General features: G+C 56.9%; 1 protein-coding gene across 1 annotated transcript in view; it reads left to right on the top strand.

Annotated features, from left to right (window-relative positions):
- Positions 1 to 13,156, top strand: part of TRABD2B (TraB domain containing 2B) — a 203,551-nt gene extending 190,395 nt beyond the window's left edge. Inside the window, exon 7 of the mRNA XM_044238186.1 lies at positions 7,674 to 13,156. Coding sequence (XP_044094121.1) covers positions 7,674 to 7,893 — 220 coding nt within the window. The 3' untranslated portion in view covers positions 7,894 to 13,156. The remainder of the gene's footprint in view (positions 1 to 7,673) is intronic.
- Positions 13,157 to 16,441: the final 3,285 nt, after the last annotated feature.

Raw genomic sequence — 16,441 nt, 5'->3', positions numbered from 1 at the left:
TGCCTGCGTGCCCCTGCTGCCCCGTGCCACCCTCCCAGCCTGTCATCGCAGCTCCTGCTGAAAGCAGGATGCCACCTCCCAACTTCTGCCTGCAGGCTCAAAACAGTCTCCCTAGCTTCCGCATTGGGGTGGGAGTCTGTGTGTGTGGTGAACAGTGTCACCAGACACCACGCGGGATGCCCCAGGGAGTGACTGTCAGTGAAGGTCAGAGTCCTCTCCACTGCAGTAACCAACCCTGGCCCTTGTGCCCCATCAGTAGGCCCTTGGAGACTCGGAGTCTTCCCTGAGCCCTAAAGACCATCATCTGGGATTTCCTCTGCACCCCCAGAAAGAGTCATCCAGGGTACCTGCAAACAAACCTATGTCCAGGCCCCCGTGGCCCTCCTAATCTGACCCTGCACCGCACGGGCCTGGGGAGCTGGATGCTGTGTCTGCCCTCGGGCTGAAGTTGCACTCGGGAGACTTCTCCACAGCTTTGGGGAATGTGGACCTAGTTCTGCATTTACAGGCTGGGGGAAAAGGGGTCTGTCCAGGGTCACACAAGCCATCAGGGACTGCCTCCAGCCCTGTCAACTTCATGGTCCTCCTGCAGCCAGGTGTCTGAGTCCATGACAAAAGGATGACACAGTCCAGTCTGCTCTTCTCAAGTCTGAGAGGTGTGCTATTCTACAAAGACTTCCAGCAACTAGGAGTGGAGCCCACTGCTCCTTTGAGCTTTGGTTTCAGAGCATCTGACTTGGGTTACTGGGAAATGTGCGGCGCCCCGGCCAGCCTGCCCGCCCCCCACCCCCGCCCTGCCAGGGACAGAGGCACCGCTGTAGCTGTATTAGCTGTGACATATTTGGCTCACATGCCCCGCGTGGGCTGCCCCCTCCGACCTGGGAGCAGCTGTCAGAGGGCCTCTTCCTCAGTGCGGGGCAGGGCCTGCCGCCTGCCAGGAGGTTTGGGGCCGGTGGAGGCACAGGCGGCCCACGGATAGCTCCCATCGGGAGGGGGACTTGGGGCCCTCATCAGCCTGCTGGGGCAATCAAGAGACCCAGTCCAGGGTGGGCGTGGCCCATGAGGTGATGGGGACCGGCTGTTAGCTCCAGCAGCGGACCCCCAACTCTAACCACTTCTGAAAGGTAAATTTCAGCAAACGGCTCCAAACGGTTTCCTTTTCACAACACGTAGCTCTGAAACACAGAGCCTGGTTTCAGGAGAAGAAAATAGCTTTTCTTTGGCAAGAGGGAACCCTTTCTCCAACCTAACAGGTAAATTGTGGTTGAATAGCTTTCTTCCATCTGGTGGGGCTGGAGAGGAAAGTTTCCATGGATGGGCACCCTGTTTGGGTTCTCGATGCTTCTCAAGGAAACAGGCCTTGAGTTCCTTGAGAGGCCTAGGTGGGGCACCCTTCTGTCACTCCCAGGGGACTCACCCCACCTGCCCAGGGTTTCCAAATTTCCACTCCTCTGAGAGGGAACAAAGGCAAGCTCTCCCAAGGGGGAACCTGAGGCACATCTGTAGCCCCTCTAACAAAATCATTATCCTTGGAGCTGTAACTCCATCCCAGGTTTTCTCATTTTCCTTCCCCCACATCCATCCCCTCTCCCACACTTCCCCCCCCCGCCCCCCCAGAAGCACCCCCTGCCCAAGCACACTGCCCCCAGCAGCCTGAGATTCTTTGGTGCTCCCTGCCATGGCCAGGCCAGCTTCCTCCTTCCTGCACAGCCTGGACGCAGAGCCGTGGCCTCCCCTCTGGCCTGGGGCTGCCGCTCCTGCGGGCCTTGTCCTTGCCAGGCTGCATGCCGCCCCTCAGCGGGCTGTGCCCGGCCCTCCTCCTGCCCTCGTTCTTGCTTTTCTCTCTGCCAGGGGTGGGCACGAGGGGACATTGGCTGAGCTCCAATGGCAGACTCGTGCCCCGGGTCCTGCCAGGAGTCTGGGGAGTAAGCTTTGTTTCAGAAACAAGGAGACTGAGGCCCAGCAAAGTCAGGTAACGTGTCCAAGACCACACAGCGAGTGGGCTGTGAAGTCAGAGCTCACACCCAGGTCTGCCTGACGCTAAAGGTCACATTTGCCCATGGCCATGCAAATGCCCCTCCCACACTCGCCTGGCAAGCATCTCCTCCATCCACACTGGCTGTGTCCCTTCTCTCCTCCCCGGCATCCCGCAGCCCCTGAAGGCGCCCCCCGTCTCAGCACAGTCACACACGGGCTGCAGTCCCTCACTGGGGTTTAAAGGCCTTGGGGGCCCTGGGCACCAGGTCCAGGTTGGACTTCTCCGGCTGCCAGGGGCCTCATGGGGGGTTTGTGGACCCTCCTCTCGGCCCTCATTCCCTGAGACGGAAACACCGTGGAGGAGGTTTAGAGAAGCAGCAGCCCTTGGCAGGGTGATTTAGGAGGACCCGTGGAAAGGCCCAGGCGTGTGTCCGCAGACGGCTGTGAAGTGGTGGTACAGAACTCTCAGGGAGCCACCACATCGGAGGGCCAGGAGGGTGGCGGCCTGGCAGGGCGCATTCCCAAGCTGGCTGTGTGCGATATGGGGTTTGTGACAATCCTCAGTCTCTCCTTCTGTGCAGGTAGGGCCTTGACCGTCTCCAAAGGTCAGGCCAGTTCTGCTGCTTTCCCCCTCCACAGCTGTGCTATGTGTGCATGCGATGAGGGTAGAGGGTTGGATAAACAAGGGGGCAGAGTGCGGGTCCGTCAAAACAAACAGTCATGAGGAGGCAGCTCCTTCTAAGTGCTGGGCGTGGCTGGAAGCAAGGCACAGGTAGGCCTCAATGTGGACAGACCCAGAGGGCTTGTGAGTGTACCATACTGGAGACACACACACACACACGTATCATTGTCCTTCTGGGCCTCAGTTTCCCTGAGGTTTGAGCAGGTGTCCAGGGCCCCCTCGATGGGGAGAAGACACTGTTCCACCTCCTAGGCCCCTGAGAGAGCCGTGCCCACCTCCGCCTGACCTGCCCATCCTGCCCCAGGCTCCCCAGCTCCAGTTTCTCCCAGCAAAGCCAGACCTTCTCCTGAGATGGTCTTGCATGGTCGACGTCTTTGTGTGAGGCCAGAATGCTGTGAGATCGCAGGTAGAAGATACCCCGTGAGAAACGGGAAACAGGATCTCCATGAACAACAGCACAGACAAATGCGAGCAGAATGGGCTTCAGAGTCCAGCCCTTCCTGGGGCTTGCTTTGAGGGTTAGAAAACAAACAACAGGATGCTATGAAGTGGTAAGCTGGCGCCAGGCCACCTGTGATGCTCAGTGACCGTGGTCTCCAGCACTGCGGGTGGGACTCTCGGGCTGGCCTCAGATGCCACTCTCCTCGCCCCAGCAGGAGCTGCTCTGGGGCCCTGAGCTCGGCTTCTGCTACAAGCCTTCAGTGAGCCTCTGGGTGGGTTCTGCTCCTGCCGCTTAGCAGGAGCACACTGGGCACACGCCGGTTACCCAGCCCCACGTTGGTAGGCACAAGAGCAGGTGGGGACAAGAGCAGGAGAAGTCTCAGGTCACGGCCAGCTCCCAACACGGTGTGGCTGAAGAAGCCCTGGCGCCCCGCAGTGCTCCTGTGCCTGCGAAGGAATCAGACAGCCGGGGCCATGGGGAGGATGAGGCCATTCCTTGCAGAGAAGGCCGTGAAGCCAAAGGCATGGAGGTGGGCACAGGCCTTGGACATCAGGGCATCGAGCTGCAGGGATACCTGTTGCCACAGATCTCCACCGGCCTCTGACCCACTTGGCTCGAAGAGGCAGAGGCCAGACGATACTGACAGCGGGGTCTCCTCCAGCCAGACCACATCAAGGGCTGTACCCGTGGGCAGCAGGACCACCAGTCACCCGGACCGCAAGCCCCCTCTCTACTCTGTGTCCCTGGAAGCCTCCAAGAAGGTCGCCCGGGGCATAGCCAGTAGCCCTTTGCATTGGGAGGAAAGTCACCACCTGCGGAGACCCCCAGCACCCGTCCCAGATGCTCTTGGAGACCCTCTAGGTGCAGGGGTCCAGGAAGCCCCCTGGAGGGGCCTCCACGGGCAGACGGCTGACACTGTCTCGAGCAGCAGCCCTCCTCTGTGCTTTACACCTCAAGCTTCTGCCTAAGCTCTCCCTTCTGGCTTCTACTACTAGAAAACATTTTTTAAATGCATGGGTCTGTTCCTGCTCCTTCATTGCACACATAGGGAAACTGAGACCTAGATGACAGGACTTGCCCCAAGTCACCCAGCAGACGGGGACATATGGCATTCTTGAACAGGGCTTCAGCATTCCATCCAAGCAGTGGGGCCCTTCCCCATGCGAGGGGCCCAGTCGGCTCGGAGCAGACTCAGCTCGTTGGTGCCAGCCGTCTGCGGAGCCTGGGAGCCCTCAGTGTTTGGTTTGGCTTCGAGGCCCCTTTGCCATGAGACAGTTTTCCCCTGCATGGGCCTGGGAGCTTGGAGTGGGGGGAGGGGGGTCTGGACTAGGAGACTGAGCTTTGTGAGCAGAGTGGGCTGGGGAGGTGGGGGTATTTGGAGGGGCTTTCCACCCCCCACCCCATTTCCCTGGGACCCTTTCCAAGCAATAAACCCCCCCGCTTAGGCTCCAAGGGGGAGTGTGCATCTTTGCTTTTCAAAGTGTGAAAGCAAATGCCTTTGGGCGCCTTGCGAGACATAATTTTCCTAACTCCTACTTATCTTCCTTCTGATGGCGGGGCTGGCTGCAGCCCGCTGCCTGGGCCCCTGCTCCGGGCACTGCAGGTGGCACAAAGCCTCTCCTCTTGAGGCCGGGCCTCCTAGCCTCCTGGCTGCTCAGGCTGAAAGCACAGGGCAGCCCCTTTGGAAGGGACCGTCGTGGACCCTTTGTGTAGTGTGTGGAGCTTTTCTTATTAGAAGAGAAAGGAAGAGAAGGGGCTCAGGTAGTGGCATGGGCTCAGGCATGACCTTCCCAGGGCCAGCCCTCTCTCCACACACGGGTTTTCCAGGTCTCAGCAGGAAGCAGCACGCCGACCTGTGTGCCCTCCACTGGGTGCGCCTCCATATCCCGATCCCCTGCAGGCTGTCTTGTCAACCTGGAAATGGGGATAATGAGGTGACACGGGTACAGCATCGCAGTGTCTATGGGCTCCTAGGAAGCGCTTCGTAAACGGAGGAGGCTGCTCACGGGGACTGACACACACGAACGTACGATGCTAAAGAGCCAAGCCGTGTCATGTGTCCAGCGTGCCGGGCACTGCTCGGGGCCCTTCCCGAGCGGGAGCCCATCCAAGCACCTCTGTAGACATAGGTACCTGTGTGCGACACGGCAGCAACAGTGAGACCCATGCGAGGTATTGTGGGGACGTTGAACCAGGCCTTCATAGGTGGGTGGGACAAGGCAGCAGGACAGTCAGGGTGACTGGACACGGTGGCACGTGCTGGCGGATGGCAGGATAGGTGAGGTCGGCTGGTCCCCAACTGTGTGAGAGGTCTCGGAGTCCTGCCAGCGGATACAGGGTGAGCCATCCTCTGCCAAGCGCTGTGGGTCATCGTGGGCAGTCAGAGCCACCTGGTCTGCCTGCTTCTGTTCCACAGGCACACTCCCTCCTCTCCTCCTAGCTATTCTCGAAGTTTCTAAAGACAGAGCAGCACAGTTCATGACCACTGTAGATGCCAGGTGGAGAAGAACTTCATGTGAGGGTGCGGCAGGTTCTCGTGACTGGAGCACGACCAGGAGTAGAGAATGAGGGACAGGCCAGGAGCGAGGACCTTCTTTTTTTTTTTTTTTTTTTTTTTTTTGTTTAAGATTTTTATTTATTTATTTGACAGAGAGAGACCACAAGTGGGCAGAGAGGCAGGCAGAGAGAGAGAGAGGAGGAAGCAGGCTCCCCGCCGAGCAGAGAGTCCGATGCGGGACTCGATTCCAGGACCCTGAGATCATGACCTGAGCCGAAGGCAGCGGCTTAACCCACTGAGCCACCCAGGCGCCCAGCGAGGACCTTCTTGACTGAGGGCATCTGGACACCTACTTCCTGAGCAGAGGCCCCAGCCTGCTTGGAGGCAGGGGCATGCATGGTGACCCCAGGCTGAGCCAGGCTGTGTGAGAGGCAACTGGCCTGGGTGGCTGTGGGGCCGGAGCTTGGTGGTGATGATGACAGAGTTCAGAGTGGTTATGGCCGATCACTGGGATCTTGTGTCTGGCACATGGAAGTGCAGGCCAAGGTAGAGCGGGGGACAATCTGAGGGCCCAGCGAGTGAACAGCCTCCTGGGGAGGGGCAGTAAGCACCGGAAAACAGGGCCGCGTCCCACACGGAGGAGGCTACCCACACCACAGATACCCAGGGAGGGGCAAGTTTCCTGCCTGTGCCTCAGCTGCTAGCAAGCACCTTCTGTGTGCCTGGTTCAGATCCCAGCCTCCTTGTGAGTCCTGGAGCAAGTTTACTTAACCTCTTGGTACCTCAGTTTCTTCCTAAGTAAAAGGGGAAAAAGAGTCAGATCTGCCTTATAGCGTGGCCATAAGGATTAGGGGTTGATGTGTACTAGGTGCTGGCTCAGAGCTGCCACAGGCTGGGTTAAGTACTTCTCTGGCCACTAGGGGCACCCTCAGTCAGATGCAAGGTAGACTGTCTTCAGGCTGACTGCTGTGTCACCTCTTCAGGAGGCCTTCCTGGCCCTGCCCTGGACAGGAGCCCATCTGTGTGCCCCTTACCCAGTTTCCCCTCCCTCCTTTGCACGTCTGCTGTGATGGGACTTGTCAGGTCCTCTCTCGCATCTCCATCTGCCTCCCCTACCCAGGGATCCATGAGAGCAGGTGGGGTCCAGCGCCCCTGAACGCCAACTCTCTTCATCCTGGAGCCTTCTACGCCTGTGGCCTCTCTGGGTTGTACACTGACTTTGTCTGCCCTTGTCCTCTCTCTTCCTCTGTCCCTGCCCCTCTCTTTGTTGATGATGTGCTATCTCTCTCTTTCCAGAGCTTGAGCCATTTACCCACCCCACCTGGCCCCTGTCCTACCCTGCACTTCCCCATGTCACTGGGCGCTGTCCTCAGCCAGCAGGCTCGTTCTGCACTCAATCTACTTATTTCTCTGTCTCTCCCTCCTTCATTCTCCCGTTCATAGGTTTTCTTGAGCCAACAATCTCACCCATTCCCTCCAAAACTGGATTCTATTTTTATGAGTTCATGAAGGATCACAGCTTTCCCTCAACCTCCCTGGGCTTATGTAGAGGGTGGCTGACCCAGGATCCTGCCCAGGCAATTGCTTTCTCCTGGGACCCAGTGCCATTTAGCCTCTCTGATCTCTGGCCCTCTCGTCTGGGGAAAGGGGATGAAGAGACCCACTGTGAAGGTTGGTTTTGAGGCCGGAGAGACCCTCAGTAACTGGTAGATGTTATCAGGAGGGCAGGAGATGGTGGGGTTGTCTGTGTGGTTGATTTCCTGTCTATTTCGGGCTGGGCAGGGACAGTGGCAGGAGAGCGCCTGCGCACACAGGCCTGGAGGCTGACTCCCCCCAGCGTGACTCCAGACCCAGCCCCTCTGTGGCACTTCAGTTCTTTCTACCCTGGGATCTGTATCGAGTGGTCATGCTTGGGGCTTTCAGCTTCAGGAGCTCACTTTCCCTGCCCAGCCCCATCTCCTCCGTGTTATAAGAAAGTAGATTCCCTAAAGTCGCCTCTGAACCCCAGGCCAGAGCCCAGGACGAGGCTACTGAGTGGTCGTTCCGGGGTTCTCCCACTTTCTCTCTCCCTCCAGCACTGCCGCCTCACCGCCCCCGCCACCCCTGCAGCCCACACACAGCCCTGGGACCGTGGGGCCAGCCTTGCAGCTCTCAGAGCGGCTTCAGCAGCGGGAAGAGCCGGGCCCCACCAGCAGCTCAGCGCCCTGCCGCCCCCAGCCCACCCTGGGCCTCCTCCCCGCCATTGTGGCCGGCATTGCAGCCCCCCTCCTGCGGCACCGCCTTGGGCCCTCCTGACCTTGGCCACCAGTGCAGAGAAGCCAGAGAAACCACAGGAGGGTGTGTGGCCACCACCCCCCCACTGCCCCTGCCACCACCTCGGGGGTGCCTGACACCTCACGGGCAGTCCAGACGGGATCCGTTAGAACACTAGAGCTTTATTGTACCCGAGTTACATCTTCTTTTTTGTAGAAGGATCTTAATTTCCCATAGTGCTATGGGGCTCTTTTGTAAAATATGTGTCCATATTAAAAAAGAAAAATGTATTTATTCTTACCGATAAAACTATTTTTATGTGGCCTATGTTAACCCTTTAAGTAGCCCCAGCACCAACCCAGGAGGTGAACCCAGGCTGCCAAAAGTTCTGCAACCTCAGGCAGACCATGGCCTTGAACTGGCTTGCTCCTAGGCCCGCAGAAGCCTCCGCGGTCTGGGTTTGGCTTCTCCCACCATGGGGACCTCAGAGAGAGGGGCAGGCAGACAGGCTTATTAGCTTTTGAAGCTGGATCTGGGAGCCAGAGATGTGAACGCTGACGACTTCCCTTCCATGGCTGCGTGCTAGGGTGGGAAGGTACTTTAGGAAAGAATGCTGCTATTTTGAAAACCCTGAGTGTCTGTGAACTGGCCTTCCAGAGCTCTCGGTAAGTGTTTGGACCAAAGCATGGGGGTGAGGGAGGGATGGTGGTGCCGAGGGGGGGCCATCCCCCAGCCCTCTGTGACTAATGGTTAAGTTGAGATCCAAAGAGAGGAAGGTGGTTGCCCAAGGTCATGCAGAAGTGGGAGAGCCCGGGTGTGAGTCCAGACTCCTCTGTTCTGGTTTCATTAGTCTTCTTTGAGCCTGGCTTGTAGAAGAGCCTGTTGAAGTCACAGCCAAACTGAGTGAGCTGGGTCCAAGGCAGGTGTGGGCACGAAGGGCCATTTTAGGGACAGAGGCTCTAGGAGTCGCACAGTAATAATAATCCTAATGAAAGCCACCCTTTGTCCCGAGCCTGCAGCACAGCAGGCATTTTGCACACTCACTTTGTCACTGATTCTCATGCCAGTTCTATGAGATGTGATTGTCCCCATTTCACAGATGAGGAAACTGAGCCCCCCCCCAAATGGATAAACTGACTTGCCCAAGGTCACCTGGCTGGGACATGACCCCAGATCAGTATGATTCCGAAGCAATGCTCGTCCCCTGGACCGTATTTTGCCATGTTCTTTCTGCACAGGGAAGCTCCAAGGAAAGGAGATCGTCCCCAGATGGGCCAGCACAAGCCCCTTGTCCCAGCCCAAGAGACCCCTTGGCCACAGTCACTCATGTTAGCCCCTCTAAATGAGGGGCTCTGGCAACAGCTTGTGCACAAGCTTGTGTCCCATGCCCCAACTCGTCTTATTTTGGAGCTAGTGAGAGGCTTTCCTACCAAATCAGAGGCTGGCAGGTGGGAGAATCTGGGCGGGCAGGCAGGCAATTGAGACTTAGGGAGACTGACCTCATTCCTCTGCCTCCAGTGTGGTAGCTGAGAAAGCAAAGGACCCAGGTTGCATTCCTCCTTGCCCTAAATCCTCATTGGACTGGAGGCTCACCAGTTACAGAGGTCTGGAACCCAAGAGCAGAAAGGGCCCCTCGTTTGGCAGATAAGAACATTAAAAGTAATCATGAGGCCCAGAGAAGGGAGACACTTCCCCAAGACTGCACAGCTGGGTGGGTCTGCTGACTCCCAGCCCAGTGCTCCACAGCATCACCACATCATGGACTTCCCTGGAAGACCTGGCATTGGCTGATTAGACCCAGTGTCGTTGTTTCCCTCCCGGCAGCTGTCTTCCTTTTGAGACAGAATTCGGGGCAGCTCTGGATGGCTAGAGGTCCCATGAGCATCTTGGCCAGCAGTGAGCTTCTTTTCATCTTGGCCCCGGATGGGCATGTTTGAGCTTGAGACCTGGCAGGAGCCCTGAGATCTGCTCAGAGGGTCCAGCCAGCCCCATGGGCATCACGTTGTAAACTGAACTTGACCCCATGCCCTCAACTGGCTGGAGTCCATTTATCTTTGGCCTCGAACTGGCTGGAGTCCATTTATCTTTGGCAGAGCTGTGATTTCCTATTTCTGAGCGGGAAGGGGCTTCACTGACTTCCAGTGCAGGCTCAGAAGGCCTGTCAGACATCAAACAGACGGTGCGGAGCACTTGGCCGATGAAATAAGTGTCAAGGAATTGGAAGCACGCAGGCCAGATCTCCCTCAGTTCAGGGCAGAGTGTGGCATGAGATGCACTCAGACGAAGCTTGAGGTGAATTAAAGAGGAAGGCTTTGGGTGAACAGTCCACGTTCCCGACTGCGTGCCCAGATCTGTGCCGGGCACGAGGCCAAAGAGGTAAACCAATGAGCCATGGGACTGCCGAGCCTGTGCGTTGCCAGGCCTCATCTGTGCACCTTTCCTGGCCCGGAGGAACCCCTTGTCATCGACATGAAATAAGCAACCCAGTCGTAGGTTCCTAGAAGGAACTTTAGAGGTTGTCCTACCCAGGCCCCTGACCACAGACAGATTCAGCCCTCGTCTTCCCCAGATCTGTCCTCTGGGGAGCTTGGGAAATTCCAGACGTTCCCTCCAGCAAGCGCTGTTTAAAGAAAGTGTTTAAAGAAAGATGGATGGCGGCAGATGGGTGGGCTGGCTGGTTAGGTAGGCCTGCGCCGGCGGGACAGCCAGAGCCAATGTTGATCAGACGTCTGCAGCCTGAGCTTATGGGTCCCAGCGGCCCACCCACTGGCCAGGCTGGGAAACGAACCGAGCTTACGTCCCAGAAGACCTGAGGCACGTCCGGGGAAATCTCTGCGGCTGGGTCACTGAATTCTCTCATCCCAAGCCAGGGAACCACCATACCGTCCGTAGCTACTTAAACATTTTGGATGATCTATCCACCACTGCTGACATTTTTCCCAGCATATTCTATGTGCCTGACCTCATAAAAAGTCCCTGTTGCTCCGAGAGCCCCATGTCCTTTTCTTACGGCTTTCATGGTTGACCTTCATGTGGTGGAGAAGATGGAAGGACTAAGAGCCAGCAGGCTAAGTGACATTCCCGAGGTCAGAGGTGGCCCTTGGTCCCCCCTCTCAGGAAAACTGACCGAATGCCCCAGGGGCATTCTGGAAGCTGCCAGCATGACCACATCTTCCTAGTCTGTTCCGACACACCAGTAGCAGAGTGAAGGCAGGGAGAATGGAGATGTTAGGTTGCAGGGAGCTGCAAAGGGCCACCACGGGCCCCTCCAGCTGAGATGCAAAGACCCAGAGTGGATGAAGCACGGGAACTTGCACCAGCTGGCGAGCTGATTTTTCTCATACGAAATACTCCGCCATCTATTGCCATGCCCTAGCTATGTCGGGGCAAGCCTTGGGGCTCGGGACCCCTAGTTCCACCTTCCCAGTCTCCAGCCTGGTGCCCTCGTCACAATGGATCCCAAAGAACGGTCCTCCACCAAAAGGAGCATTTATGAAAACCACATGAAGGACACGGAAGGCTCCGCTGGGAACTGCAGCTCTGATCGTGTCCCGTGCGGCAAGAACGAACCAGGGCTGGGGATGTTCCAGTGACTGTGGAGTAAGAGCAGGAGTCCTCGGCCTGGCCTTCCCCACCCTCCATGATCAGGCCCTGCTGACTTTGCCAGCCACATCACCCAGCTCTCCTACTCTGTGCCCAGCCAGACTAAATCCTATTTGTCTTTTCTCAAATAGATGGCATGTGTCACACGTGCCACTCCCTGGGCCTGGAAACTCCCTTCTCTTTCCACAAGTCCTCATTTTTGAGGACTGACTCAGATAGCACTTCCTCCAGGAAGCCCCTGTGATTCTTTTTTGCTTTTTTAGCATCTATCCCAACACCCACTGATAAGTGTGGAGACTGTAATTGCGTATCTGCTCTCCTAAGGGATCACGACCTCCTTAATGGCAGGGGTCACATAAATTCATCTTTGGATCCTCATCTGACACAAAGATGGCCCTCACAGATGTGTAGGGAGGGAAGGAGGAAGGAAGGAATGTAGAGAGGAAAGGAGAGACAAAGACCTCAGCTCTGGCAATGGAATTATGTCTACATAGCCAAAGCTGTCCCCTGCAGGTGGTGAGTTTGCTGTCAGCAGAGGTGTGAGCAGAGCAGTAGGCCCACCGGCTGAAGATGTGGTGTGAGAGCTAAAGTCTTGGCAAGGGACAGGTGTGGATGACATCGAGGGTCCCTTTTGGCTCTGTAATACTCAGGTTTTTTGAAGATTGTTATTTTTCCAAAAATTCATCTAAGCAGCCAAAAACATCACCCGGGCCGGCCATCTAAACCAGTAGGGTTCAGGAATCCATCCAGCCTCACACCCCCGTTCTTCAAGAGCCCAGCCAGGCCTGATGTAAATTGGCAGGTTTGCCTACTACCCTGAGGCAGGGGGCTTCTAGGTGGTGGGTGGAGGGCTGGACTGGAACCCAAGGCCCCTGACCCCCAGCCTGGAGCTCCTTCCCTCCCTGCCCCCGCCTATGGGGTACCGAAGAGAGGGGTCATGAGGACTGATCAACCCCCTACCTGGTCCTTTCCTGGGAGTATGGGTACAGCCTCAGATCTCCCCATCCTTTCTCCAAATATTGGCTCTTCCTCTCCAGAGGTACTCTGGACACTCTTTCACCTTGCTGGGTGACCTTGGGCAAGCCCCTGCTCTGTTCTGAGCCTCCATTTCCTCATCTGTTAAATGGAGACCTTGTTTCCCACCCAGGCCATTCTGGGGGCTGGAGGAATGCTGTGTGCCATCTCAGGGCTCCATGACGGTGAGGCAGCACCCCTCCTTGGACTCCGTGCTCGGCTTTCCTCCCTGGCCCTGCAGACTGCCCTGGGGTCAGGAGCACGTGGCAGGCAGGGCACCGTGATGGAGTGGCATGCCTTCAGGTTTGCTCCCTCCCAGACCTGCTGCAGGGAAAGTGGGCTTTGCACAGGACTTGAGTCTAAGACAGTTCCAGGGAGGCTCTGAGACATCTTGGGCCCCATGGGCTGGGGCAGCAGAGGCAGCTGGAGCTCCTGCCCCATTTCTGGGCTTCAGAGAGATTCCAGAGTGTCCCCCAGCTGACTCTCATTATGTGACACAGCTTCAGATCATAATGTATTTGAAAGATATTGGTGATATTGTCCTTCTAACCACCTCTTCCCTTCACCTCTGTGAATTATCATGAAGAGTCCTTTAAGAATATAGAAGACAAAGAAAGATGCTATTAATGTTATTTTGCCAAAAATATTTTTGTAGCATAATATATTAATAAAAGACATTATGAATTCAGTGGGACAGCGTCTTTGTGTGCTGATGGCTCCCTCTCCCCTCTCCAGGGAACACTGGGGGAAATCACTTTGCTGGGAGGTCCAAGGCTGGATGCAGTGGTATGGAGGAACTGGAATGGGCCCATTTTCCATGCAAAAGCTTGGGCAGATTTGGGAGGCAGAAGCTTAGGCAGGAGTCCAGTGACTGGAGAGGCCTCACATCAAGTGGGATCCAGACATCCCTGGCCAGCCAGAATGAGCTAGAATCTGGGGTTCACCCTCATGGCTTCCTTTCTCTCCCTCACTCACCAAGACCAGCCAATTCCTCCACTCCTCCCCCAACAATTGCTGCACCCCAAGCCAGCCCTCCTCACCCTCCTCTGAACCATGGCCACCTGCAGCTGTGCCCCTCAGTCCTCTCCCCTTCCCATCCCCACGGCCAAAGCAAGGTCCATAAACCACCAAAATGACCACGTATCACCCCTGCTTTTAAATCTCACCAATACATCCCCACTAATCCCAGCACAAAGGTCAAGGTCACACAAAACTCTCTGCAACCTGGCCCCTTTCAACCAAGAAGTATCTCCAGTATGAAGTTCACACTTTTCCAATTCCTCTCCTCCTGTTCAGCACTCCCATTACTGCCTGCCTCAGCACTTCCTGAACGCACCCTACCCTTCAGGGCCCGTGTCTCTGCACTTGCTTCCCCCAACCCCAGCAGTGACCATCTGTCCGCCCCTCCATCCCTTGCTGACACCTGACTCTGCAGACCTCCTACATGGACTGCATGACACAGCCCCGGTGGCGGCCGCTCCACCAAGCCTGAGCTCCTAAGCTGAGCTCACCCCTCATCCCCTCCGGTCCCACAGAACCCCTTTCCTTGCACACCAGTGTTGTGCTGACATGCTCTGCACATGGCTGCCCTTCCCCTCACGTTCCTGGGCCAGGACCATGGCTGGTCTGCTCTCATTTGTCAGCCCCAAGCATGGGATTTGACATCTTGCGGGGCACTGGTGGAGTCAAGGAGGAAGGCGAGCAAGAAGAGCGGGAAGGGAAGACTAAAGATAAAAAGTCTGTCTCTCTCATAACGTTTGCCATCGTTCAAGAGCCGGTGGGCTGAGGTCTCTACCCGCCGCTCCAGCTTCAAGCTCCCCAGAGGAAGACAGCCCCCCAGGGATCTGAGAGGAGGCGGGTCGCTGAGGGGTGGGGAGGAGGAAAGGCCTCCCTGGGTTCTGAAACTACAGAGACTTCAGCACCAGCAACGTGTTGGCCATGGTCCACAAGTTCTTGCCGCCTCCTACCGAGACTGATGCGGGCCGTCCATGGTGGGCCCGCCCCAGGATACCGGTGAGAACGCGGTCGGGCCCGCATGGAGTGAGCATTTAGGATGCGCCAACAATGTTCTGAGCCTTTACAAGCCGGAACCACCTCATTCTCACGGCTCCTCTTCCCTCTCTCCATTTTCCAGACAAAGTAACTGACACGCACACAGGTTAACTTGACCACAGTCATGAGTGGTAAATGCTAGAGCAGGGATGGAAAGCCAAGTAGCCAAGCTCCAAGAGTACGCTCTTGACTTTCACCTGAATGTGCGAGCACATGTGGGCTGCGGCCTGTGAGGAAGGCAAGGAGGGGTCTGCATGCCCGTGCCACACGCCAGGGAGTCTCGGTCAGGACCCATCCGAGGCCCAGAGCAATCAGCCTCTTTCACGTCATGGAGCCTGCCCAGACCTCTGTCCCACCCACTGGACTCCAAATGGGGGTGCAGGAAGAGGCCTGGCCTGCCCCCTACCCCGCACCACCACAATGGTCTGTGGGGCGGACATCCATGGTCTGAGACCTCCTACTGGGGCCTGTGAGCCCTGTGTTCTCTGTCCCTCACACACCCGCTGTTTTCAAGCAGAGAAGCTCCTGGCATCGACCTTTCCAGAAGCTCAGTGAGAGAGTGAGCCCTTGCCCTTCCTTGGGAGATAGTCTTCAGTTGAAGTGCTCCCTGGAGAAGCTGTGGCCGGGAACAGCAGCTCTGACACAGTGGATTGGGTGACTGAGGGGACAACCGGGAGGTACGTGTTTGTACCTAGAACACTCAAGTGTCTGCAGTTCCTAACCTGGGAGCCCCGGCCCTCTCTCCTTCCCAGACAGACCCAGTCCCTGGCTCTGAGCTAGCTCCCCAACAGTGCTTTACTGGAGAGAAACCGGAGGCCCTGTCTGATACGTGATCATGAGGTTCCCACTCTCTGTAGGGCTGCCCTGGACAGGAGGCTTCTCTGTGCAGATACAAAGCTCAGAGCTGAGCCCACAGGGAAAGAGTTTCCAGCTCCCAGGAGCTGCCCCTAGAGGCCCATACAGCCCATCCCTGGACCCCACCCAGAGCCAGGTGACACTGCCAGGGAGGTAGTAAGTTCTCTGATATGGGAGGAGTGCGATGACGTAACTCAGTTAGCGGAGACCCCCACCACAGGTTAGAGGCTGGCCAACAGGCCACCTCCAGCCTCCCTCTGCCTCTGTCTTTGTTGCTTTCTCATACCCCTGTGCCTGTACTCCTCCTCTGTCTTTCTGTTCTTTGATGTCCTCCTTCCCACCCCCGAACATCCACAGCCCTGAACTTCCCACCACCCAACCTTACAGAAACACCCTCTGCCAGTGTGCCCCTCCCCCTCTCTGGACCTCAGGGTCCTTATGTGTATGACAGGAGAAGCGGCTTGTGTTCTCTAATTCCCTCTGAAGAGAAGCAACATCTTTGGAAGGCTGCCTCCAAGGGAGCCTGAGGTAAGGAAAGCCACCTGCTCCCTCCTCACAGGAGGTGGGGAGAAGGTAGTCCTTATGATCAGGGGAGGAGTTTTGTCATTTTGTTCCTGAAAGCCCGGGCCAGAGAAAGAAGGAATCAAGAGAAGGAAGGAAGAGAGGTGAGGGGCTAGAGAGGTGGCAAGGCACTGAGGGAGGTGGGAACAAGTCCTCCTCTGTGGAGAGAAAACCTGCGGACGATGGTCATCTTCCTGGCTGCTGTGCGGACCCAACTCCGCCCGCTTTGCCCATCTCCAGTAACTTCCCCACTGCTGGTTAAGATCCGGGACAGGGAGAAGCCCAGCTGGTGCTGATTCTCATGGCCAGGTTGACCCGGTGTGAAGCAGATGAGGCAAGGTCAACAACAGGGAGCTAGAAGCCAAGAGGAGAGAAAGTGCACGCGCGCGCACACACACGTACACACACACCCACACACAGCAGGGGGACCCCCCAGGGAATCCACGAACCGCCCCCAGGAAGCCTTGGACCTCAGTCCCACAGCTGAAGGCCGGGACCATCCTAA

Source organism: Neovison vison, chromosome 2 (assembly GCF_020171115.1).
Source record: "Neovison vison isolate M4711 chromosome 2, ASM_NN_V1, whole genome shotgun sequence".
Lineage (NCBI taxonomy): Eukaryota > Metazoa > Chordata > Mammalia > Carnivora > Mustelidae > Neogale > Neogale vison.
Note: the sequence above shows the minus strand (reverse complement) of the source record. Positions and strands in the feature narration are given on the sequence as shown.